The sequence below is a fragment of the Mirounga leonina genome, unplaced genomic scaffold, assembly GCF_011800145.1.
Source record: "Mirounga leonina isolate KUSES-001 unplaced genomic scaffold, KU_Mleo_1.0 Mir_97, whole genome shotgun sequence".
NCBI lineage: Eukaryota > Metazoa > Chordata > Mammalia > Carnivora > Phocidae > Mirounga > Mirounga leonina.
In genome coordinates, this window is record NW_023270889.1 from 7272222 (window position 1) to 7299796 (window position 27575).

The following is a 27575-nucleotide window of genomic DNA, read 5'->3' on the forward strand; positions in this document are numbered from 1 at the left end:
GGAATGATGGGCTATTTCCTTTCAGATCCGTTTCAGAAATGTAATTCATTGACTTGTAGATGACTCATTACAAACGATGAATTTCAGTTTTAGTTGTTGAACAAGAATTTACTAAAAAATAAAACAAACAGGCATTTTTTTCAAATTTGTATTTAAATTCTAGTTAGTTAACATACAGTGTAATATTGGTTTTAAGAGTAGAATTTAGTGGTTCATCACTTCCATAGAACACCAGTGCTCATCATAACAAGTGCCCTCCTTAATGCCCATCACCCATCTAGTTCATCCCCCACCAACCTCCCTCCATCAACCCTCAGTTTGTTCTCTATAGTTGAGTCTCTAATGGTTTGTTTCCCTCTCTCTTCCCCCCTCCTTCCCCTATGTTCATCTGTCTTATTTCCTAAATTCCACATATGAGTGAAATCATATGGTATTTGTCTTTCTCTAACTTATTTCACTTAGCATAATACTCTCTAGCTCTATCCATGTTGTTGCAAAAGGCAAGGTTTCATTCTTTTTGATGGCTGAGTAGTATTCCATTGTATATATATATACCACCTCTTCTTTATCCATTTATCAGTTGATGGATGCAGGTTCTTTCCATAGTTTGGTTATTGTTGATGGTGCTGCTATAAACATGTACCCCTTCGAATCTGTATTTTTGTATCCTTTGGGTAAATACTAGTAGTACAATTGCTGGGTCATAGGGTAGTTCTATTTTTAACTTTTTGAGGAACCTCCATACTGTTTTCCATAGTGGGGCAGATAGGCATTTATTTGGGTAATTAAGGAGACACAGATTCAGGTAGAAACCTGACTTGCTATCTGAGGAGGTGGGGTTATAAAGGCCAAGGGTTACAAGTGTAGTCCTTAATCATGTCCCTTATGCAAAACAGGGATTGAAAGCAGGTAAACTGGGCACGGCTGAGTTAATATGCAAATGAGAGATTGAAACTTGTCCAATCACATTGGCTCCTTTCAAAGTGAAGAACGCAAATGATTCAGGTGTCATGCTGAGGAGGGAGTTAAGCCCAGGCTGAGGGCTGGCAGCTGGCAAAAATTCAAGGTTCCTCCAATCAGGAGGTGCATAAATTTCTCCTCCCTTACCACCTCGCCTCTGACCCCATTTTAAAAGAGACTCTCTTAGCTAGGCTTGCTTGCTCTGTTTTGAAATCTCTTTTTACATAATAGGGTAACTTTGCTAGAGTCAGAAAATCCATTTTTAGACTGTTAATATTATTGAGGAGGAAAATTTTCCCTTCTACTTTTCAAAGCTATGTGGTCTGGTCTAAGAGTTAAATCGACATGAGACAGAATACTAGAAGAAAAACTACTTAAATTATGTTTGTACATACAGGAGGCCTGCAAAATGAGCCAGATAATTGAAGCTTATATACCTTAGAGGGGCCTGGGCCTTCAAAGTGGAGGGAAGGCAACTTATGGGAAGATGAAAAGAGGAAATGTTTGTTCAAGGTTTACTCTGCCAGCTAGATAAGTCAGAGGAAGTTACTGCTGGTAATAGCTCTCTTCCTGGTACAGGCCCCCTCTCTGATGTAAAATTACCCTTACAAAAAGGGCAACTTCTCTGTTTGCAGAGTTTCTCCTGTGTCTGTGGTTTCTCAAAGTATTCAGCTCTAAATAATCTATACGCCAAAGAGTACTATGCATCACATAATGCCTTGTGTTATTGCAGCTTTTATCAGGATTTTTGGGTAGACATCCATCTCGGCTGTATTCTAATTAGTTGGCCTTATTTAAAAGGAGTTTATTGGGCAATGTTTAATTTTGCTTGATAATTTCCAAAATTATAATGGGCTAAATCTCTAAAGATATGGCTGCAAATGGTGGAAGCCAAAAAGCTAACTCTCTTGGTTTGTTACTACCTTTCTATGCAGAATGGAGGCCCCCCTACCTACACTCACCCCCAGACAGGAATTTTACTGATTTGTTCTAACTCTGATACTCGCTGATGAGGGAGCAGAAGGCAAGCTGAGGACAAAACACAAGCTCATACCCCGAAATCACACCCCCCCACACCCCCCCGCCACTCCCAGGTGGGATCTGTGACCTCCCTCAGGCACTCCTGGCCGCCCTAAAGCAAAGGGAAGGAAAAACAAAGGGTTAACTGAACAGAGATCACAGTCCTGCAGGACAGGAGTCTCCCTCAGTTTACAAATGTCTTAGTGACTTATAAGAAAAAAGCATTCTTGGGGCGCCTGGGTGGCTCAGATGGTTAAGCGTCTGCCTTCGGCTCAGGTCATGATCTCAGGGTCCTGGGATCGAGTCCCGCATCGGGCTTCCTGCTCCTTGGGAGCCTGCTTCTCCCTCTGCCTCTCTCTCTCTGTCTCTGTCTCTCATGAATAAATAAATAAAATCTTAAAAAAAAAAGAAAAAGAAAAAAGCATTCTTATCAATAACCTAACTTCCAGAAGGAAATGTAGGTAAAATTAAAAGTCCTTATAACCTGCAGCCCATTGACAAATACTTGAGGCAGGCAGAGTCCAATGTTGCTCCAGGAAGCTCCCAACTGCTTCCTGTTAATGCCTTAGTAGAGGGGAAAACAACCTTAACTTGACAACGACAAGGCCTCAAGTATCTTGTAGGTCCTCTTTAGCGTATGAAAGTTCTTTTGAAAACCTCCCTTTTTCCTTACCTCCCCCAACTCCCAAGTATATAATCAGCCACCCCTCACAACCCCAGGGCAGCAGCTCTTTCTGCCCACCAGTCCTGTCCCCTGGCTTTAGTAAAACCACCATTTTGCACCACGGACGTCTCAAGAATTCTTTCTTGGTCATCGGCTCCAGACCTCACCCTACCAAACCTCACCTACATTCAAAAACTACATCACTCTCTATATCAAATAATGGTGTCAGCACTTATGAAGACCTCAGTTACACAATATCTAAGCCCTAAATATCCACTCTCTGACCTCCAAACACCCATTCCATTGCCAAGATTTAACCTCTACACACTCCTTGAATTTTGAATTTTCTCTTTTAAAAGTTCAGACTTTTATTGTCTGATTTCCCAAACTTCTCTTCCATAACCTCTGGTCTCACCAGATTTGTCTTTCTAAACTATAGATGGGATCATGCCAATCCTTTAGTTATAACGTGTCGCTGACCTCCCCCTGCCATCAAGGTAAAATTTATCCTCCTTAGCCTGATTTTTAAGGCCCATCACAAATGCCTGTGGCCCCAGACTGCTACAGAGTTTCCAGCTAGGCACTTCTAACTCCTGTCTCAACCTAGCCAATCCTTAATCAAAATTCTGAGCTTTAACTCTGGTCTGAAGATTTTGATGGCCTGTGTGGATTCTATTTTTAATGAAATGACTTAGTGGTCTTCTTACCCATGCCTTGTGTCCTGTATCAGCCTAAAGCCATCAAATCTGACCAACAGAAAGAACAAGGTTTCCTCCCCTGATCATAACAAAGAAATTTTTGAAATATCCAAATTCGCCTGGATCCTTTTGAACAGCTCACTGACACGATGGTTTCTGAGCTCATTTTAAAGAATAGTTTGCACTGCTTCATGGCTATAAAAGTGACTGTTAGTGATGAAGCTCTAGAGGGAACCGAATGCCCGCATTCCTCTCAGGAGGTTATGCAATGCTCTGAAGTAGTTGGGGGGGGGGGTGCTGTATCCCCTCCTCCTCGGCATCTCAAGCATCCCTGGCGCGCAGACTACTAAGCTTCCAAGCAAAACAAATACACAACAGCGGAGCTTGAAAAACGTAAAAAGCTGTGGGATGACAGTGCGGGAGTCAGAGGCACGGCCAACTTCATGGATACGCGCCCGTGTTGTAGCACATGGTCAAGCCCCTTGTAGAGAAGGGCCTACTCCTGGTTTAAGGCTCTGCTATTCTGTTCTGAAATTCTTATTTTTTTAACAGGGGCCCCACATTTTCATTTTGCACAAGGCCCCACAAATTATGTGGCCAGTTGTGGTCAAAAGATTTGAAGCCTGGCACTTTCAGCCACATTTAGCCTTTCCTATGGAAAGATTTGATGTTGAATTTTCTTCATCAACTTTCTTTTTAAATCCAGGTCCAGTCATAAAATCTCTCAACCCCATTTCCCCTAAAATTGGTTAGAAGATATTCTGCCAGCGTCCGCTTCATTTTAGCACTTGCTAACCCTAGGCAGTTGATTTTCTCTATTCCTTCAGTAAGCAAGAGGATCCAGTTGGGATTTAATTATCTCCATTTGTTTCTTGCGTGTTTATTTTCCCATTCTTCTCCCTGTTTTTGGCCAATATTATTTTCTAATATTTTACAACAGCTGTGATGGAATCAGCTTCATTTTTGAGAGCTGGTTTTGAGTGTTTGGCCTAAAGATCCAGGTGGAAAGGCTGGTGCCTTCAGCCCAGCAGCTTAGAGGTGCTTAACCCTTCAGCTGAGTCTGTGAGGCCATTGTAATTTAGGTTTCTATGGTAGTTCAGGTTCTTGAAGCTGAAATTAGTCGTGTTGGTTCTCAGCAGTATTTTATTTCCCACTGTTGTCTTATTTGTCACAGAACAAGGCTTTAAGAGGATTCAACATACTTTGGCAAATAAATAAGGCAGCTCCTGACCTTGTTTCAAGCGGAAATTGCCCAGTGGGCTTCAGACCAGCTGATGAAGGTGTCGAAGGAACTCATTATGACTCTAGATTCTCTCCTTAAAATTCTAACATAAATTCTGTAGGGATTACTAGTTCGACTTAAATGGAACTGGAAATTGCCTTTTTGCAGCAACATCAATTAAGAATTGGACACAAAGTCTTCATAACACATGCCATGTAGCAGAGGAAACAGTGACACTAAGCAGTTTGAGAATCATGCAATGCATATGATATGAAGCCAGTGGACAAATTGTTTCATAGGAGCTGTAAATGATATTCAAGTATATTTGTCTCCTTAAATCTCTTTAAACTATATATACAATCGGTGTATGATTAAATTGCTATTGATGCTTCTTGGTAAAGATGGGAGATAAGAAACAAATCACAGAATCCCATCACCCATAACCTAGCAAGATGAACAAAACATAGATAAAACCAGTGACAAAGTTCAACAACAACAAGAACCAAATAAGTGAAAAGCCATAACCCTAGATCATAAATTTTAAAAGATGACAGCCAAGAGAATAATACAGGCAGGTTAGGGAGGGCTCCTCTACTCACCCTCACCACCCACAGACATTACTGTTGAGTCAGAAAAGTCCTGACTTTATACCTTCTAACTATGGAGAGAAGTAGACTAAAGAAATACCTCCTCGGGGCACCTGGGTGGCTTAGTTGTTAAGCGTCTGCCTTCGGCTCAGGTCATGATCCTAGGGTCCTGGGATGGAGCCCCACATCGGGCTCACTGCTCAGCGGGAAGCCTGCTTCTCTTCTCCCACTCCCCCTGCTTGTGTTCCCTCTCTCGCTGTGTCTCTCTCTGTCAAATAAATAAAATCTTTAAAAAAAAAAAAAAAAAGAAATACCTCCTCATGATGGGTGAAATGAACAAAGCGAAACACTTGGGCTGAGTCTCTGCTGAAACACAAGCTCTGGGCCTCCATGAACAACCTGAGAAAGAACCTATGTCATGAAGATATTCTCCAATGGAGTAGAATAAGTTCTTTATTAAAAGGAAAATTCCATTAGTGAAGATTGAACACAATCTCAGAGGAGATGGCTAAGCCCGTTTTTCCAATAAAGGCTGAAAACATCTTCATCAAAGTTGTTCCCACATTCTAGATACAGGAAAATGGTTAGAACTTAATTCCCAGTCTTCAACTATAATTCAGAGGCCAGATAGATTCGTGAACTAATTAAAGGCAAAATAGGAGATTTATATTTGAATGTATAATAGATATTACTAGAAATTACATCCCTTCAATCTCCATCAAGCTGAAAGCCTCTCTTAACCTGGTCATGAGATTCAAAGAGTGAAAAGTGCCTGTTGGGGATGGTCATGGAAAAGATGTGACTGCAGACTTACCCATGAGCTGGACCTGGGTACTCAGAGGCTCTTCATCCCCTCACTGTCCTTGAAAGTTCCATGTCATGTTGGGAACCCCTGCTCAGCAGGGAGTCTGAGTCTCCCTCTGACCCTCCCTCCTCTCATGTTCTCTCTTTCTCTCAAATAAATAAATAAATAAAATCTTTAAGAAGAAGAAGAAGAAGAAGAAGAAGAAGAAAGTGGGCAGAGAAGGGACGAAGGGAATGAAATTTCCAAGGTACATTGCTGAAGGTGGAGGCTGTGTTTGCCTGGACCACCACAGCAAGACCAAATTAAGAGGAAGCCATCTGGGGCAGTGTTTGAGTGCCAATCTATCAGGAAATGTAACAAAATGAAGAAAACCACCCAGAACTCCTCTTCCAGACAACTATGTGGGATTAGAGGGAATCTTTTAATAATTTACTTGGGTTGGAATCTGAGAGCTCCTGAGAGTTGATCCCTAAGGAGATAGGATCAGGTTAGGAGAGTGACTGAAAATTTGGGGTCAGACTAGGAGTGTTTAGGACATGGAGGAGGGACAGAAAATTTACAAAGATGTGGCTTTTCACTTTCTCAGCTTGAAAGTGAAATTTAAAGGCTCCAGCTAAAACGTCAAATTCTGCCTGAACTGTATCAAGAACATGTAACAAAATTCTGCAGAAAATTAGTGAAAGAGGGAATCTACCACTTACAAAGAAAAAAAGAAAGAAAAAACCCTCCCAAACTGTCTGAAAACATCAGCTGTATAAACCCGAAGCACAACTCAGGGAGGGAAATGGCTGAAGACCCGGGGAAAGAATTGGAAAGAATGACTTCCTTCTATCAAGGGCAGATTACTCCAGTGAGAAAAAAAAAAAAAAAATCTAGATGGTTTAGGCTCTATCCTGGAATCATATCCAAATTCCTCCCTCCATACAGGGAAGGATGAGGGTGAGTCCAAGTAACATAGTTCCACAGGGTCATAGAGCTGGTGCATAGGATGGCTTTTAGTTAATGAGTGTGAGTGGTGCTGCCGCCAGGCAGCCACGGGCCGGGACTGGAAGTTGCAGCTGAAGCCGAGACAATATAGTTCAGAAGTAGATATTGAAAAACGGGAATCTGATAAAGAAATAAGAGCAGGGAGCAGTGTGTCAAAAGAGCTAGCAGGAGGTAAGAAAGGCAACCCTGGCATTTATCTGTTGTTGGCAACTAACTTTTTGATGTACCCTACACATCTCATTTTCATCTGATCTGCTCAAGACTTCCCTTGACCACCATATGTAAAGCACCTCCCATTCACTTTTTAGTCAATATCCTGGATTTGTGTTTCTTTCTTTGCTCTTATTACAGTTTTTATTTATTGGGTTATTATCTATTTTTCTCTTACAAACCAATGGTGCCCTAAAACTGTAAGCCCTCTGGGGTCAGGGACCACGCCTCATTTGTTTATTCCTATTCTCACAGATCCCAGTACAGGTTTGCTGCCCAAAAAGTATTTATTGACTAAATAGATGGGAAAGTGCCCAGGTCTTAAGAAGGCAATCCTAAGAGACGTAAGTTCCAAATTAGGAGAATTATCTTACTTGTCTTTCTCTCCATAGTGCCTAAACCCTCAGTAGCTGGTACCTTGCAAGTACTTAACAAATATTTTTGAAAGAAAAAAGAAATGAAGCTGTTTGTAACCAAAAAAAAAAAAAAAAAAAAAATCAATGTTTATCACTCATCTTAAGAACCTTATATGAATAAATCCGTAACCTCGGGTTTCTTTACAATTGGGTAGGTTCATACGTTTATTTTCCAAATCAAGTTATTTTTTTAATGGATTCAAACATTGCTTTCTTTATACTCCCTTTGTTAGTATGGCACAATAATGTAATTTATTCCTCTCTTAGGTTTTCCAGGCAGTTTCTGAGCAAATATTCAATGAATCCTTTTTGTTTCTCAGTTGGATGATACTTGATGAATAAAACTGTGAATACAACTGTGAAAGGCATTCCCTTTTTAAAAATGAAATCAGAGGAAGCTCATATAGTTTCTCATTGACAGATATATTTTGAACTCACTAGACTGGAAAAAAGCTAGTATCTATAAACTGGAAGAGAAGCTTATGACTCATTTCAAACTAGAAAAATCAAGCTAAGTTTTTCTGACTTATTTCTGGTGTGTTGGTTCATTTTTATTTATTCTGACTATGCTAGACATTATGGAGAAAGATATATATATTACATATATATAAAATAAAGTTTAGATGGGCCTTAAAATGGGCTTGTTTCAAAAAGCATTATGATATGGGTTACATGGAACATTTAAATGTGCTAATCGGATAGAACCAGCAATTCAAAAGGCCATTTTTAATATACCCATGTGTTGTTACTAATGTCAAGGAAAGCTTACTGATTAGTCAGAAGTTAAAAAATTTAATGACATATTTATATATATGACTAGGTAATATACATATAAATAATATATATATCTTTTGTGTGAAATTAATGAGCTAAAAAACATGAGAAAATTACATTTTTAAAAACATTTTGATGAGCAATGTTTTATCATTAGACTAGTTTAAAATCCTAAAATTTTAGCTTTGTTATTTAGTCCACTGCTCTTATTTTAAAATTGAAAAAAAAAGGGAGGTTGGTGCTTGGGAAGATGAATCAACCTTCCCAGATTACTAACTGCAGAGAGAGGACTCCATCCCACATTTCCTACTTTGACCTAGTTCTCTTGCCACCATGCTATATTAGTTTTCAAATAATAAAGTATGGATTATCCTATTACAGTCTACATGTATCTGCTTGCCAAATTTTGGCTTTCATAGGAAATGGAATTAATAAAAATATATCTCTCATCTCCCACTCAAAAAAAAGTAGATAGGGCAAAGTTGGCAGTGGATACACTTTCAAACTGCTAATGACCAAAATTTTTAAATTATACTAATTAATATTTTTGAACACTTACTTTATGCCAGGAACTGCATTAGGCACTTTTAAAATGCATCATTTCCTTTAGTTATCACAACAGCCCCATGAGGTAGGCATTATTATTTAATGTCTATTTTACAGATAAAGAAGTGGAGGCCGCTATACTTAAAAACTTGCCCAGGATCACTCAGTTGATAAACAAAAGAGTTGGGGGCTTGAATCCACACAGAGTCTATGCCCCTAACCATTAAGTTTCCAAGATAAAGCTTTGTAGATGAGAGACCAGATCCATTAGCCGACTCTGGACAGCAGAGACAGCATTATGTTCATGCTTTCATCTCCATCACCTAGCACAGTCTCTGGTACCTTATAAGCCTACTTCATAAGTTTTCTCGAATAAACATAGTTTATTATTTATTCAACGATGCTGACTCACTGATCAAAACTTAAAGCCAATGTGATTTATTCTCTGGTTGGGGAAATAGTTAATAATATTAATAATTGGGGCGCCTGGGTGGCTCAGTCGTTAAGCCTCTGCCTTGGGCTCAGGTCATGATCCCAGGGTCCTGGGAACCAGCCTCGCATCGGGCTCCCTGCTCAGGGGGAAGCCTGCTTCTCCCTCTCCCACTCCCCCTGCTTGTGTTCCTGCTCTCGCTGTCTCTCTCTCTGTCAAATAAATAAATAAAATCTTTAAAATATATATATATTAATAATTATGGATCTGGCAGCCGCTGGGTGTTTAGTCCTGTCCTAGAGGGAAAATCTAAGCAGCACCAGATGCTGAGGGGAGCAAGGGCCACGGAGGGAAGGGACGAGAGGAGGTGGAACGCGGGTCGGGGCCCGGGGGGGCCCGGAGAAGGGCGGGCCTGTTGTCGGGGGAACTGGCTTCCGGGAGGGGACCGCCGTGTGGGGCGGACCGGCACCCGGAGGAGGAGGAGGTGTGGGACTGGGGGGACTCTTGAGCCGAGGCAAGTAAGCTCCAGACCTTTCGTCGGTCGGTTCGAAATTCCCACTTTGCCCTTGGAAATTCTTTTCTTCAACCCCCCTCACAGTCTCCCAGCCCCTAGCAGGGTTGTGGCCCAGCCACGCCCCTCGGGCCCGGGGGTGCACAGCCCGCGGCGGAGCTGGGCTCCTCTGGCCCCCGGCACGCGAGGGGAGGGAGCAGCGCCCGGGGCTTCGCCACTGAGAGTGAATCCGTGGAGGGCCGCGGGCACCCGAGCAGAGGGAGGAGGTTGCGAGCCCCTCCTCCGGCGGGCCGGGCGCACGCGGAGCCGGGCGCGGGGAGCGAGAGGGGGAGGCCCGGGTGCCAGTCGGCGGGGAGAAAGACGGGGAAGAAAATGGGGCTGTCACCCCTCTGCGCGGAGGTCACAAGTCAGTCTCTGCTTCTCACCAAAGAATTTGACAGGCACTGAACCACCCGCTTGTCGCCTAGTTTCACGGGCAAGAAGGCCGTATATCCACGGAAGACGCCTTGATCGAGGAAATGGGGGGGGGGAGGGAGAGAGGGGGGAGACTATGAAGACACCTAGAAATGGACCGGATGGCTTGTCAGACTAAAGGGAAAGCATGCAGTAACAGCCAGTGGAATGTGGGCGACGGTTTTATAAAGAAAAACACTCCAAGAGTCTCATTAGAGGAAAGGAGTTGGGAGGAAATCAAGCTGAAATTAAAACGAATTTAATTCAAGAGCTGGGATCAGAGACAGAACCGAAGTAAAACCTTTTTTTATTTAAAATGTTAGGAACTAAAAAGAAAAAAGAAAGTTGGGAGGGACTAGTTTGCATTAACTACTTCAGATTATCCTGTGGTTCTTTTAAAGAATAACAATTTATCAAGTAGAGGTGATTTTTAAATTGTACCCCAAAAGGAATTTTGCTGGATTTATCATGGGATGCTATTACAATTACTCACCTGCCTTAAAGATCAAGTTGTAACTTTCTAAGGGATTTTACAGAGTTTTACTTGAACATGTGATGGAGGATAATAATTCAATTACCTGAAAATATACAGCTAAAATTCTTTCATTTAAAAACCACCAAGAGTTGTTAATGTCATATAATATCAAAAAGAGAAAGGAAATGGGATTTCTTTGTGAAGTAACAAATTGTCAAGCAACATTTGTTTTGATGTACCTCATTTTAAAGAAGAATATGACCCCTAAAATTACTTTCGGTAATCACTTTAGGAATTTACTTACCTTTTACTTTGGACTAGCTGCCACTACCACTTTCCACATACCAGGCACTGGCACGTGCTCTTTCCTCAATCTAGAACGTCTAAATTTCAAATTTGTATTTTCTCCTTCCAATTTGCTTGTGAAAAGCCTAAAGACAAGTGCCTCATACTTTTAGATTGTATTAATCCTAATTCTTCTAGACACTCTCCCACTCCCAAATGTAAATGCTTGCAGTTTTGCAAAAGTCAATTTCTTCATCCTGACTGGATGAGTTTACTTCTGGAATTCTGTAGAATTTCTTATGATTGGTTCCATAGGACTAAAACAAACTCATTCTTCACTTCAGCAGTTAGCCGGTTATACCCAAAGGAATTTTGGGGACGGGGGGATACAATTCAGTCCATGGCAATAAGCACACTACCAGGAAATAGAGCAAAAAATATTAGTGGCATAATAGTTAATAAACATTTTAAACATCTTAAATTGAGACTACCTCTATTTAAAAGTCACATATCAGATTTAACAATACGCCAGATTTTAGTCCTGTGGTACTGATGGCCAGGAGATCAGTTGAACAATGGCATAGTTTTTTGTATAATAGGAACAAATAATTTCTACATATGCACATAACATTGCATTAATTTTAGATTTGCTTAGAGAAAATTTGACTGGGGTGGCGTGGAGAGGAGTGAAGAAGCCTTAATGCATTTAACTGTTATTAATAATGAGTATAACAAAAATTTTCTGAGTGTAATGGAGCTCAAGTAGGTGCTCTATGGGTGGAATACAGAAACTTTAGTATTTGAATTATTGCCACTATTATAGTGCTTTAGCATTTGCTTATTTCATTCATCTATTTCTCACCCTATTTACTGACATGAATCAAAGCATGAATTTAGACATGAATCAAAGCAGCGAAGAATGTATGAAAAAGATTAGCAGTGTGAATCTTGACAAACTTATAAATGACTTCTCACAGATAGAAAAGGTATGTAAAGATATAAAACAGTTGTGGTATAAAAGGAAAAGTGAAACAGATTTTGTCAGTGGAAGCTGGGAAAAAAGAAAAATGTAACAAAAAATAAGCAAGGTATAGATAATGGAAATATATTTTGCTAAGCCCTGTCTCATTTTTAAAATCCATATTTAAAATATATTTCATTTTGGATCATTTGTATTAATATATCAAAATGTTTCTGGTACAAGGAAACAGTTGATCTACTTTGGCTAAAGTTAAAGGGAAAATACGTACTTAAGTGTTCAAAATGTCCATAAACCCAGGAATGTTTTAGTAAGAATTGAAATAGACTCAACGCACAATGTCTTACCATTATGACTAACTCATATATTTTTTTTTACTTTTTCCTATTCTGTCCCTTTCCTTCTCTTTTGCCTAAAAACAGATCCCTCTGAAGTCTTCCCCCCGCCCCGCCGCCACCCGTCTAACTCTGGACAAATTACATGATAGACCAAACCCACAAGCATATATTAAGTGTTTTCCCCCTTGTCTGCCCTGGAGAGGAATAGGAATAGCTGTTGAGAAGATGTAGGTAGATAAGTGAAAGATTTGGGGAGTGGGCTTGTGAAGCAAAGGTGGGAAGAGGAATAATACCTACCTCTATTTTCTCTCCTTATCATTCTTCTCTATTCCTTCTTTTCCTCTGCACAGTATAGGATGGCCATAATAAAAAAATATGATGATGGGTATTTTGAGGTAACATTATCAACTTTTTTAAAACAATTAACTTGAGTTTTCTTAACCGAGTGACTCTTACCAAAATAAGAGAGAATAGAGAAAGAAATAAGAGGCACTGTTGGTGGGAGAGGAATTGGTGCAAAGTTTTTGGAGATTATTCAGAAATATCTATCCTATCCTTAAATATTTAAAATAAGAAATATTAATTTTTTGATGTGATAATGGCATTGTGATTATATTAAGAATTTTATCTCTTAGATAAAATTCTTAAGATACATATAGATGGTGAGATTTATGGAGTTGCTTTGAGATAAATTCAGAAGCAGAGAGAATAGGGAAGTGGGTAGAGATATAGATGATACAATGAATTGATGATTTCTGAAGCTCTTCCAAGGGTATATGGCAGCTATTATGCTAGGCACAAAGATACCAAAAAGATATGTTTATTCATTGTTTGTCATAGCAAAAAAGTGGAAACAACACAAATTCTCAATAGGGAGGCTAGTTAAATAAATTACAGGGGCACGTGGGTGGCTCAGTTGGCTAAGTCACTGTCTTTGGCTTGGGTCATGATCCCGGGGTCCTGGGATCGAGCCCTGTGTCTCAGGCTTCCTGCTCCCTGCTTCTCCTCTTCCCCTGCTCATGCTCTCTCTCTCTCTCTCTCTCTCTCTCGAGCGCACGCTCCGTCTCTCTCTTTCAAATAAATAAATAAAATCTTAAAATAAATAAATAAATACATAAGTAAATAAGTTACAGTGTACTCATAAATGAAACTCAATGGAGCTCTTTAAAAGAATGAAGTAGATCTTTATGTGCTTATATGACATAATCTCCAAGATAACAGTTCTAAGTGGAACATCCAAGGTGCAAAACAGAGTATAATATAATCCTTTCCTATAGTTGTATAGTCATAAAATATCTTGGAAATATATATAAGGAATTTTTAACCATAGGACTGAGGGTTGAATAGTTGGAAAGAAGGGGATTCAAGTTAGGTCATATTTTTGAATTTCATAACTCTTTATAACTGTTAGTCTATTTTAATTTTTTCCCATGTTACTTTTAAAATTAAAAATAAATTAGGAAGTTGACTTACATAAAATATATGCCAGACTTAATTATTAGAATTTTCAGTATTAAGTGGTCTGTATTTTCATTAGTCTTCATGTCATTAGGTTAAAAAAAATAAAATAAAAATAGTAGCATTGCTTTGGTAATAATATATATTATTTCTTCTACAGAAAATGATAGAAACCAGTGGAAAGAATAATATACTGGATATGCAGTTGGAAAAAACTAACTATTTGTTAAAAGTAATGCAAACAAAGGAGGTCTCAATTAAAGAAGGTTAGTTCCTTGCCCCCTGAAGAAATACTAATCCTAATGAGAGTATTTTTTGGTACAACAGTAATTAATATTATACCGTATATTTGTAAAATATTTTAAATTCACATAGAACTTTCTGGGCTATCATTTCATTTTATCCTTACTAGAGTCCTGATAGACAGATAGGGTTGGTATTACTAAGTCACCCCAGTAATGAAGAGACAAAGGATGAAAGAAGTTAATCTGTCTGAGGCTGCTAAACTAAGAAATGGCAAATCCAAGGCTCAATCCAGGCCTTCAAAACCATGGGGAAAATAACAGTTGAATTCCTACCTCACAATTACACCAAAAGAAATTTCAGATGGGTCAAAAATTTTAGCGCCAAAAATGGGCTGTTCTAGTCCAAAGTTCTCCCCTCACTTCTGGGACAGCCAGTCCACATATACCTCTCAGCTCCCAGCAGCCAGCTACCCTCCCAGCTGTGGCCCCGCTTTTGGTCTATCCTTCTCTGCCCACCTGCTGGCCTGTGGGGAGCCTGAGAGCCTGGGTTCTTTGCAGGGCAAGGTGCTGCTCTTTGAGAATGTCTCCTTGCTTTGAGGCACAATGGTCTGGGACTACACACCAATAAATGAGCTTCAGCTGAACCTCCAGCCCCAAAGCCTGGTAGTGCTTGGCTTCCCTGTGCAACCAGTTCAGGGCATCTGGAGAAGTCAAGAGAGCCTGAATTCCCTCAAGTTCACCTGGAACTTTGAGAAGTTCCCGGGGTGTCCTGACAGTGTTCTTGTGCCTGACACTGAAACCCTGCTGTCCTTGGGCCCAGCTGTGCCTTAGGTGCCCCTGTTGTTTGGGGGTCACAGTGCTGTTGGGGTGGAGGGGGTCATCCATCATGGAGTTTTCTCTAAATTTGCATGGAGGAATGCTTGATGTTTAGCTATGTTCCCCAGGATGGGCGCTGATCCTGTTCATCCCAGCCACACTGTTGCCAGACCAACACTTCTCACTAATAAAGTGCCCTATTTCAGGAGGGGAAAACAACAACAACAACAACAGCAAAACACATATGCAGATACTCCCTTGCTATGTCAACTAAGAGGGCCTAAAAACAACAACAGGGGCAGTAGCAACAAGAACCCAGATCTTGGTTTCCAATACTATTTTACAATAAAAGGAACCAGGGCTCTTTAGAGAAATGGCTGATTCTAAGACTGAGGCAGGAAATACAATAAGATGAGCCTGAAGCATCTTGCAGTACCAGAAAGCAGGAAAATGCTCAAAAAGATAAAACACTCCACAATGATGGGGGTATGTCAAAGGGATACAAGAGCCAACTGAAAGAGTTCTCAATGGCAAAGCTGAGACAATTTGGCCAAGAAACTAAATAAAGTAATATTGGGTTGTAAGCCAAAGTATGTAATAAATATCTATGAGCCCATACTGATAAGAACAGATAAATAAATAAGGGAGAAGAGACATCTTTTCTGCAGAATTCCTGATAACTTATGTAAGTGGTTTTTCCTTAAAGAGGTAAATCAGAATGCCCCACTCATGAAGTGTGGGTTGTGTAGAGTGACTTTCTTCACTGTGTGAAATATACAGTATGGAAAACAGGGTGGTGGAGAATAACTATACAGTGGAGAAACCTGACATGTGTCACTTAAGGCAAACGATCAAGGTCAACTTGATGTCACGTTGATAGTATGTACCCTTGATATGGTGTGATGAAAGTGGCACTTCACCTCTGTGATCTTCCCCCAAAAAACCCATAACCCCATCTAATCATGAGGTAAGCATCACACAAATCCCCATAAAGGGACATTCTACAAAATACCTGACCAGCACTCTGCAAAACTGTCAAGGTCATCAAAAACAAGAAAACTCTGAGAAACTATCACACCCAAGAGGACCCTAAGAGGACATGATGAGTAAATGTAATGTGGTATTGTGAATGGAACCCTGGAATAGAAAAAGAACATAAGGTAAAAACTAAGAAAACCTGAATAAAGCATAGATTTTAGTTAATAATGTATCAACATTGGTTCATTAATTATTACAAACATACCATACTAATGTTAGATGTTAATAGGGGAAACTGGGCATAGGATATTGGGCAATTCTCTATAATACCTTCCTGATTTTTCAGGATATGTATTTAGTATAAAACCATACTAAAATATAAAGTTAAAGGTGAGAAAAAATGAAACTACAGAAAAAAATAGAAGAGAATATGGGTTTTTGTGGGGTTTTTGTGTGTTTGTTTTTTAGTACGGAGAAGACCTTTCCAAATGTGACATTCATCTGATTAAATAAATTATGGCATATGTATTTAATGAAATACTAAGCAGCTGATAAAAAGAATAAAGTAGCTCTCTATATGATATAGAATAATCTCCAAGATACAGTAAATGAAAGCAACAATGTTCACAACAGCATGCTATCATTTTTATAAAAATATCTTTGTACACACAGAACACCCTCTCCCTTATGCATTTGTGTATCTCTGGAAAGATAAACAGCATCAGCGTCCTGGTAACAGTGCTTGCTTTGGGGGAAGGGAAACTGATTAGTCTGCGGACAGAGATTAGGGAGATAATCATTTTTCACTATATTATTGTGTTTCATGTGTATTTATTATTTGAGAAAATAAACACTTTTTAAAAATCCAGTTCTACTTATTCTCAATCTAATGGCCTTTTCACTGGATAATACACAGCCAAAGTAAAAGAACTAGTGGGAATAACAGCTTATAGATCCAAGTATGTACTAGTTCACTTTGAGAGGAAGAACAAACTACGTATATGATTGGATTTCTTCAACAATAAAGAACAAGACCATGATGTTGTATTTTCTGCATTTGATACCAGATAAAGAATTTCTGTGCCAGTTCAACATGATAGCAATATTAGTATTGAGGGTCAAGTACTAAAAAAAAAAAAAAAAAAAATCCTTTTCATACATAATTGTATTCAACATTTCCAAGTGCTTTGTGAAACAGATGTTACTGTTCAAATTGCTAGTTAATGGCAGAGCCTAAATTTGAGCTCAAAATAACCACTTATTTACTCAATTATACAGTATAAGAAGAAGTAGCTTAATATTCTGAACTCTAACTTCTAGAAGAATTGGATAGGATAGTATTCATTGTAAAATCCAACAGAAATGATGTGGGTAAAGGTTTGCAAAGAGAATTAAAAGCCATTATTCTAAAATAATGATATTCCACCTTATGAACAATTTTTTTATTGAGCCAGTTTCCTTTGGGAAAAAAAGAAGTGTTGAGAGAGCCACCTCGTGTTCATATTTTGAAAATACACATTTTTTAAAAATCAGTATACTTTCAGTTTCAGGGCTCTGTTTTCAATTTGCTGATTATAGTTGGCCCTTGAACAACACAGGTTTGAACTGCATGAATCCACTTATATGTGCATGCTTTTTCATAAATACAGTGCAATACTGGAAAGATATTTTCTCTTCCTTGTGATTTTCCTAGTAACATTTTCTTTTCCCTAGCCTTATTTTATTGTAAGAATAAGGCTATAATACATAACACAAAATACGTGTTAATGGACTTTATGTGATCAGTAAGGTTCCGGCCAACCGTCGGCTATTAGTAAAGTTTTTGAACTTTATTTTTTTTTTAAAGTAAACTCTACATCCAATCTGGGGCTCAAACTCAGGACCCCGAGATCAAGAGTCACATGCTCTACAAACTGAGCCAGCCAGGTGCTCTGGTAGTTAAGTTTGTTTTGTTTTGATTTGTTTTGGTTTTTTTAGATTTTATTTATTTTTCAACAGAGAGAGAGAGGCAGCGAGAGAGGGAACACAAGCAGGGGGCGTGGGAGAGGGAGAAGCAGGCTTCCTGCCGAGCAGGGAGCCCGATGCGGGGCTCGATCCCGGGACTCCAGGATCATGACCCGAGCTGAAAGCAGTCGCTTAACCAACTGAGCCACCCAGGCGCCCCTGGTAGTTAAGTTTTTGAAGAGTCAAAAGTTACACTCAGATTTTCAACTGCACAGGAGTCAGCACCTCTGACCCCCAAGTTACTTAAGGGTCAACTGTACTGAGACAACTTTACCTACCATAGTTCATGAATTGCTGGATTTATTCCTCTAAAAGACACAAAGAGAAGTGATGGCAGGGTCTATGCCTCCTTAACTTTTTTTAAGATATTAAGTAATCTCTATACTCATGGTAGGGCTCACACTTACAACCCTGAGATCAAGAGTCGCATGCTCCAGCAACTGAGGCAGAAAGGCACTCCCTTAATTTTCTAATTGTAGCAACTAACATAGCAACATATGAAGTAAGCAATGTCAAATGTGATTTAACCATCATTCCATTACTGGGGAATACCAAAAGAGAAAAAAATGGAGGATGGTGGACACTTTGAGCAGATGGGAGGGATGGTAGAGGGGATACATGGAGGAGTGAAAAACCACAATAGTAGAACCTGATATCTGCATAAAGCTTTTAACTTCTACAAAATACTTTCCTTAGTTGAAGAAAGTACATGGAGACTCAGTGCAGGACCTCTAATTGAAAGACAGAGTTTTGCATTCTCCCCTCACAATATTAGTTCTTTCCTTTAGTCAATAAATAAAAATACTATCGAACGTCTATGAAATAGTCACCATGTTAGGTGCAAGAAATATCAAAATTAATAAGATATGATCTTTACCTGAAAGAGTTCACCATCTAGTGGGAGAAGCCACGAATAACTAAAATGAAATGTGAGAAATGGACAGAAGAGATATATACAAATTGCTGAGAGGTAGAGGAGAGAAAAAACAATAACAATGTTGAATATGTGTGAGTAAATTTAGAAAGTACTGTTTTCTCATTTGGTTGTCAGAACAGTCATATATATGAGAATAGTCTTATATGTGAGGGAGAATGGGTATTACCCATACTTTTATTTTGCAGATGGAGAATATAAAATTCAAATAGGGTGTCATAGCTAGAGAGTGAAAAAGGAAACTCTATTCTAGTCCCTCAGACTCCAAGTTTCATGGTTTCATCAGCATATCCTATAATTCCTAAGGAAGTATTGAATAGAAGATTAACAGTAGGATTTGAAATGGGGAAAACCTATGTTCGAGTCCATACCTTCCATTTACTAACTCTGGAATCCTGGGCAAGTAACCAAACCTCTATGGACGACTGCCTCCCTTTGTAAAATCAGGCCAATAATACCAACCTCTAAGTGTCATTGTGAATACTAATTGGGGTAATGTTTATAATGCACTTAACATAATGCCTGGCAGAATGAACACACAATAAATGGTATTATTATTATTATACCTAGATATCTTTTTATTATTAGATACAAATAGGGTATTTAATATTTAACCATCAAAACAGATGCCCAACTATAATGGAAGCCAGTCAGTATGCCATATTAGTGCATATCCATCTGAATATCCATCTTGGGCCTCTAAAACTGAATGAAAGAGAGTTAAGACTCAATATTTATTAGTTGTTAAGCCACGCACATAAAGGTGAAATTGTCCTACAAAAAAAAAAAAAAGTTGAAATTGTCCTTAAACTTTAAAGTTTTAATATTTTAAAGATATTAAGTTATTCTTTTGTAGACTTTTCATCACTATATATTTAGCTAGTGTAATTGTAAACTTAAACTAGTGCAACCTGTGCCCCCTAAACTTCTAGTAAAAATGCAATAGCAAGAACTATCAAAAAGAGCCTTTCTCTGACTCTGCCCTCTTTCCAGGGCCTCCAACCTACTCTTTACTCTAGAGGACACTCCTGAGCTAGTCTTCTTTGTGGTAGTAAGGTAGTTAAGTCATAGGACTGGTGGGGTTCAGGTTGTAGCTCTACCACTTACTAGTTATAAGTGTGACCTTGGGCAATTTACTAAACTTCTGTGTGTCCATTTCCTCATATGTAAAATGAGGCAACTACTAGGACCTACCTCATAGGGTTAGGAGGGCTAACTTATTCAATATTTGCAAAGCACTTAGAATAACAATATAACATATGTTATTTTCAGGCCAGAGCTTTTCCACTTACCCCTTTCTTGCTTCAGTTTACTATAATATTGCCTGTCTATCGATCAATCACTCAACAGATATTTATGGAGTGCCTGGTATGGACCACGACTACTCTAAATACTAGGGAGAAATGGTGAACAAAACTGATACCTGGAGCTTACAGCCAAGTGGACTGTTTGAATTACAGAAGTTTCCATCCCTATTGCTACCCACCAAAGGTTTAGCTATTGCTAGTTATAACCAAGAGTATATTGAAAGCTTATATTCACATGACAGGGCATAAATGCTTACGGTGAAGGCCCCCAAACATATCCAAGTATACCTTCCTTCTAGAGCAAATATTGCTGAAGCACATGGAGCTGGGGATCCCTCCAGTGCTGAATTTATTGTGCATAGAAAACTCATGACCAAATCCCAGAATGCATTTGACTTAAAGGGTAATTAAAAGGTACTTATTATATTATTTACTTTGAGATAGCTGGTTGCTTTATTAAGATCTCATAATTGTCAATTAAGTATTTTAAGTCTTCCAACTTTGAGACAATAGTTCCAAAATGAAAGCAAATAATTTTCAGATAAATATGTCTTTCATATTTTAGAATGTGCTACTCTTCATAATATGATAAAAGGGCTACAACAGACCATTGAATCTCAACATGATTTGAAAGGTAAGTTAGAAAAAAATCTTTAAAAATATGTTATATTTGAGTACCTTTAAAAATAGAGTTTTTACATCATTGACAGTAAATTTCTTTTCATCTGGTCTTGTTAAATTCATCAGCTAATGGCAAAACTCCTTATTACCAAATCATACTTCCCTAAATTATTATGAAATAAGAAATACCATGCTGAACAGGACAATTCAGTCTTATTCTGACAGGGACATCAGGGGATGTTTTATAATCAATCATAATAATTCTCTTTATTACTTTCAAAAATTTAGAAATATATTTATTCTTGGGAGTACTTTTGGTCTTTAAAGACCTTGGGTTCAGTTTTGAAGGGTAGTCATTTACTGGTAGTTACATGATGAAGATACTATTCAAACTGCAGTGATAGTTTGCTATTTAATTTTTTATCATAAATGAGGCTATGTTTGTGTAAATGAAGCCAACATCTTCAGCTTACCTTATTTTTGCTAGTCATGCTAACCCAATGTGCCTGTTCATTGACAAAATGGACAAAGCAAGCAAGTGTTTTGTCCTGTTCTGATGTAGCTACAGCGCAGTGTTTATGGGATTTTCCTCTACTATATTGGAGATTAGATGAAATTGTCTTCAAAGTCCCTCCCAATATACGACTCACATCAAATAAGAATTTTTCGTTTTAGTCCTCTATTTTTATGATAAAGAAAGTACTTTATATATGGAAGGAAAGAATAATAATGATCTTACACACCATTTATTTGCTTTGGCATATTATTCCTTATTGTCTTTATAATGTTCTTTTTTTTAAGATTTTATTTATTCATTTGAGAGAGAGAGGGAGAGAGTGCACAAGCAGGGGAGAGGCAGAGGGAGAGGAAGAAGCAGACTCCTCCCTGAGCAGGGAGCCCGATGTGGGACTCGATCCCAGAAACCTGGGATCACGACCTGAGCCGAAGGCAGACGCTTAACCAACTGAGCCACCCAGGCGCCCCTGTCTTTATAATGTTCTAATTGAGATTTATCCTTAAGAATTACCATTAGTTCTTACTCCCCGTCCCATTGTTTTACCTTAAAATATTTCTTCAAGTGTTGATTAAACAAATATAAAAATTATATTAGCAGACTTCACGTTTACACTGTCATACAGCATCTGCAGTACAGAAAGGATTCATTTTCCTGGCGATACACCACTAAAAGCTGTTCCAAAGATCAAGGAGGGTAATAAATGGGAAACAACACCATCTCCAATGCCTTTTCTTTTGGCTGAGTCCTGCAGACTTCTGATCCCCTTATGTCCCATAGGTTTTCACTTTTCTTAGCTCTAGCAGTCTGCTCACTTTTTTCACATTTGAATTCCATCCCACACCTGGTTTGGGCTTTCATTTTCCCATCTCAATGCTGATGGTTCAAAACAACTTTTCCCTTCTCTGTGACGAAATACACCTAAATTGTGAATGTTCATAATCCTTAGAGTTCTCTTATTCTAGGATTCGAATGGTATTTAACTGTTCCCAGGATTTTGTTCAAATAAAACATCTACCAGAAATTAAAGTTATTTTGAAGCCCCAGAAAGTTAATGTTTAATATATTCACTACTGAATTATAATTATTTTTTGTAAAAAAGATACCAAATATTGACCAATAGTCAAGGATACAATCTTTTCACAGATAGAATAGTCTGTCTTTGAAGTAATGTATGTTTGGAGTTTAGAGCATGGACATGGGTCTTTAGAAATAGAGTATGATTCGGGCGCCTGGGTGGCTCAGTTGGTTAAGCGACTGCCTTCGGCTCAGGTCATGATCCTGGAGTCCCGGGATCGAGTCCCACATCGGGCTCCTTGCTCTGCGAGGAGTCTGCTTCTCCCTCTGACCCTCCCTCCCTCATGCTCTCTCTCTCTCTCATTCTCTCTCTCTCAAATAAATAAATAAAATCTTTAAAAAAAAAAAAGAAAAAAGAAATAGAGTATGATTCATCACAATATATCAAATGATAGGGATTTTTCCTATATTATATTACTGTATATTATCTTACATGCTAGTTTAGGAGAACCCCCATAATTCATTGTATGAAAGATAGTGTCATTCCACCATCTAACTTATGGTTAGTTACTACCAGGGCAAAGAAAACAAGATTCAGAGATTTTTGTTGATTAGAAGAGGACTCAGGAATTTAAGAATTCAAACACATGGGCAAGGTGTCATGGAGAAGAGAGACACATGAAATCAGCTGCAAACACAGAGCACTTCTAAAACCAGTAGAATTCAAGCTTATTTTTGCCAATTATCTCTAGATAACTTCTTGCAATTTAATATTGCTTTTTTTCCCTGTCTGAACTAAACCTGAGTAACTTGAATTTATTTAGGCCCTTATATTCTATCAGGGTAGGTTTCCAGAAGGATACTGTTATGTATACTATGACTTTACTATACAAAATCAATCAATCATAGTAAGCAAAATGATAATCAAAATTGATCACTGATTAGAATGTTTTTAAAAGGACAATAGCCATGGTTGAGTGTATTCTATAAAAGAATTATCTAAGAAAGTAAGCTAATCAATGATTAGTTTACTCCTAAAGAAAAAAGCATTGCTCAATTTAAAAGTAGTTTGAGGGGCACCTGGGTGGCTCAGTCATTAAGCGTCTTCCTTCGGCTCGGGTCATGATCCCAGGGTCCTGGGATCAAGCCCCACATTGGGCACCCTGCTCAGCGGGAAGCCTGCTTCTCCCTCTCCCACTCCCCCTGTTTGTGTTCCCTCTATCACTGTGTCTCTCTCTGTCAAATAAATAAGATCTTTAAAATAAATAAATAAATAAATAATAAAAGTAGTTTGAAAAATGTATAAATACTTCTTTCAACATACAATAATTTAACATGTTAGCTTCTAGTATATCCTTGGAAAAATGCTACATTCATATAAGCACATTCCATATGGAGAAATGATCTGCTATGAGTATATACTTCAGAATCTTCATTATTTAAAAATTGCCTCCTTCCAAAAGAAATTTGCTGAAGGCACATTAAAAGAAAGCTAAAAACAAAACCCATAAACAGGCTAACTACATAATTTGCAGGGCCCCACACAAAAATGAAAATGTGGGGCCCAATGTGCAAAAGGTGGGGAAAAGTAACATTAAAGTTTCTAAAATATAGAGGTTTTTCTTTCTTCTGTGGTCTCTCTCAATTTACCAGTGTTTTGTACTTTTGTTAATGTTTCTTTAAGTAAAAAAGAATAAAAATTTTTAATTAGGAACATAAATATTACCATTCATCTTTATATTGTACAAGCCAGTTTTGAATTCAAAGATACACAATACACAAAAGTACCCAATTAATACTTCATAGCTTGTACATGCATATCTGTTTCATTCTTACCACAGTAGTGAAAATGCTGCACAAAACTACCTAAACCATTTATTATTCATTTTACTTCTTGATACCTGCACATTCTACCAATACTCTCTACCTTCACTTCCTGATGAACGAAGAAGGACTAAAAGGAAAAGAAACTGTGAATGTTCCTATCCTTCTCTTTCCTTTTATGTCATCCTTTTTAACATAATTAGATGTTTAAAAGAGGGGAATAACAGAATTGAGAAAGGATATGATAGAGTGGCATGGTCATTCATATTTCTTAGAATGCTATCGCTTTCTTTCTGAATTTGAAGCAAGTTCTAGTTCAAAAGAAAATAAGGACCCTTGCTTACTTAGTTGTAAATGGAACATGTTTATCTTGTCCTTGTACCTTTGAGTTTTGCTGAGCTCCCAGGCATCCTAAGTGCACTAGAATTCCGTGCTCGTGGGGCATTGCAAATGAAGCGTACGAATGTAGTGGCAAGGAGGAGTAGACGAGGATATTGCTCTTACCTTCTCTGCTCGCATGCATGCTCCATTGTCCCCTGGAATTTACTTAAAAATATAAGTGCAGGGGCGCCTGGGTGGCTCAGTCGTTAAGCATCTGCCTTTGGCTCAGGTCATGATCCCAGGGTCCTGGGATCGAGCCCCGCATCGGGCTCCCCGCTCTGTGGGAAGCCTGCTTCTCCCTCTCCCACTCCCCCTGCTTGTGTTCCCTCTCTCACTGTGTCTTTCTCTGTCAAAAAAAAAAAAAAAAAAAAAACTTAAAAAAAAAATGTAAGTGCAAAGACAAAATTAGTAAGAAGTTCAAAGACAAAATTATTAAGAATGTCAAGACATTGAAGGCAGAAGCAAGGATAGCACCCTTCTGAGTTCAGGGCCCCATGCAGCTGCACAGATTGCACACCCATAACGCTAGCCCTGCCAATAATGAATAAGAAGAGAGTTAGGAAAATACTTTGATCAGAAGCCTAATCTAGAGGTAGTTGCTTCAATATAGCACCAAAGTTAATTCTAAATCTTCTAGAAACCAAGGCAAAACAAAATAAGACAAAGAACAATTCAGACAGTTATATAACTATTAATTTCCAATTAAAAAATAATAAAATAAAAACACTCAGTTAATTAAAAGACAAAAACTTTTCCAGGATCTGAGTAAATGCTGCTGGAGGACAGTTCCAGTTTAAATCAACACAGCCTTTATTCAGGCAACCATGTAAGGAAATTTAATGTAAAAATATCTAGCTCATTATGGAATGAAATTATTACAAAGCTAAGCAATCCAATCATCAATGATATTAAAAAAAAAAAAGCCAAATCACTGTAATTGTATAATGAATACAAAGACAATGTACACTTAAGGACCTCCCAGTTCAATACCAAAGGAGAATAACTAATTTTAGAAAAATATATCACAAAATTATTAGAGTCCAAGAGAATAAAATGAATTTTGCCTAGGCCAGAGAAAGATTATTTGTCAAATATCAGGACCAGGTGGACTCTACAATGATGCAAAATGCTATTGGAATTTACAGATACTCCAGCCAGAGCAGCCTTACACCTTAAAGAAGTAGCCAGAGTGGGAATCTGTGTTTGGAAATCTAACGTAGGGGCACCTGGGTGGCTCCGTTGGTTAAGTGTCTGCCTTTGGCTCAGGTCATGATCCCAGGGTCCTGGGATGGAGTCCCATATCAGGCTCCCTGCTCAGCGGAGAGCCTGCTTCTCCCTCTGTCCTTCACCCAGCTTGTGCTATCTCGCTCTGGTAGGATGATGAAAAAGCAACAGTCCCAGCAATAATCATATGTTGTTTGTACTACAAATGAAAGCCAACATAGAGCCAACTGAAATGTAACATAAAGTATTAAGGAAGTTAGCTATTTCTTCAGTAGGTGGCTTTAGTTCACAGATAAGTTCTGTGGTTCTATTTAGCATAATTATAGATGTGCCTAAGTCAGATAAGATGCAAGTAGTTTAACATTTAGATGGGTTGATCAGTTTTTCTGGCAGAGGAAAGATTTCTTATCATTAAAAGGTAGTTGTCCTCAAGTTAATATACACATTTAGTGCCATTTTAATTAAAATTCTCAATTGGGGATGGGAGAGATTGTATAAAATAATCTTAAAGCTCATTTGACAGAAGAAACAAATAAGAAAACTGAAAAATAAGAAGAATGTGGAGGAGGGAGAGTTTTGTTACCAGGTAACAACATGCCCTGAAACTGCTGTAATGAAATCAATATGGTATTGGCATAAAAACTGAAAAAGACATCCCCAGAAAGAATAGAGAACTAGATTCTAGAAACAGGCCCCAATATTTGTCAGTGTAATATATGACACAAGAAATATTTCAATTTATTGGAAAAAGAATGGCATTTTAACATATGGTACTAGCACAACTAGCTTTCCATCTGGAAGAAAAGAAAGTTGGACTCTTTCCCACCACATTAAAAATAAATTCCAGATGGATAAAGCTGCAGTGTAAAAAAGAACCATAAAAACTTAAAAGAAAATTCAGGATATAACATTATCTGTATGCAGGATACAACCTGGAGCTGTGGGGTGTCCTCTTAACCAATCTGAAAACCTCAGATACTATATAAAGAGAAAAAAAAAAGACCGAACTTTCTTAACAACAACACAATAAAAGTACACAACAGAGGTGCCTGGGTGGCACAGTCAGTTAAGCCTCCAACTCTTGGTTTCAGCTCAGGGCATGATCTCATGGTCTTGAGATCAAGCCCGCCATCAGGCTCTGCACTCAGCATGCAGTCTGCTTGAGCTTCTCTTGACCTCTCCCTCTGCCCCTCCTCTCCGCTATCTCTCTCTCTCTCTAAAATAAGTAAATCTTTTTTTTAAAAAAGTACAAACAAAAATAAAACAACTTACATGTTATTTTGTCACACAAAAGTAAAAAAAAAAAAAAAACCAAGTAATTTATTTGAAAAAGTGTTTTCAAATACCAATGTAGTTTTTTAAATTTTTTATTTAAATTCAACTTAGATAACATATAGTGTATTATTAGTTTCAGGGGTAGAATTTAGTGATTCATCAGTTGCATATAACACATAGTGCTCATTACATCAAGTGCCCCCCTATTGCCCATCACCCAATTACCTCACCCCCCCCACCTCCCCTCCAGCAACCCTTCAGTTGAGAGTCTCATGGTTTGCCTCCCTTTCTGTTTTCATCTTATTTTATTTTTCTTTTCCTCCCCCTATGTAATTTATATCTACAATATACAACGAGCTCTACAAATTGACCAGCAGGGATAAAAAAGAATTTTTAAATGGGTAAAAGATATGAATAAAATTATGGAAATGTGTATGTGTATGCATATGTATGATCCAGAGGTTAAGTGCAAGGGGAAAAGCTGATAAGGAAACACAATTACACCAGGGATGTGGGAGTAGGAGAAAGAAGGAGAAAAGAGGGAGAGGAAGAAGGCAGAAAGAAAGAGAAGGGAAGAGTGTCCTAAAAGTAGCTCAGAGTGTTTGATATGATCCTAT

At 38.4% G+C, this 27575-nt stretch overlaps 1 protein-coding gene across 1 annotated transcript in view; it reads left to right on the forward strand.

Moving 5' to 3' along the window:
• Positions 1 to 10447: 10447 nt before the first annotated feature.
• Positions 10448 to 27575, forward strand: part of LOC118006513 (coiled-coil domain-containing protein 152-like) — a 30656-nt gene continuing 13528 nt past the window's right edge. The window contains exons 1-4 of the mRNA XM_034999196.1: positions 10448 to 10577; positions 11941 to 12029; positions 13979 to 14084; positions 20668 to 20736. Of these exons, the coding sequence (XP_034855087.1) occupies positions 11943 to 12029; positions 13979 to 14084; positions 20668 to 20736 (262 nt within the window). The 5' untranslated portion in view covers positions 10448 to 10577; positions 11941 to 11942. The remainder of the gene's footprint in view (positions 10578 to 11940; positions 12030 to 13978; positions 14085 to 20667; positions 20737 to 27575) is intronic.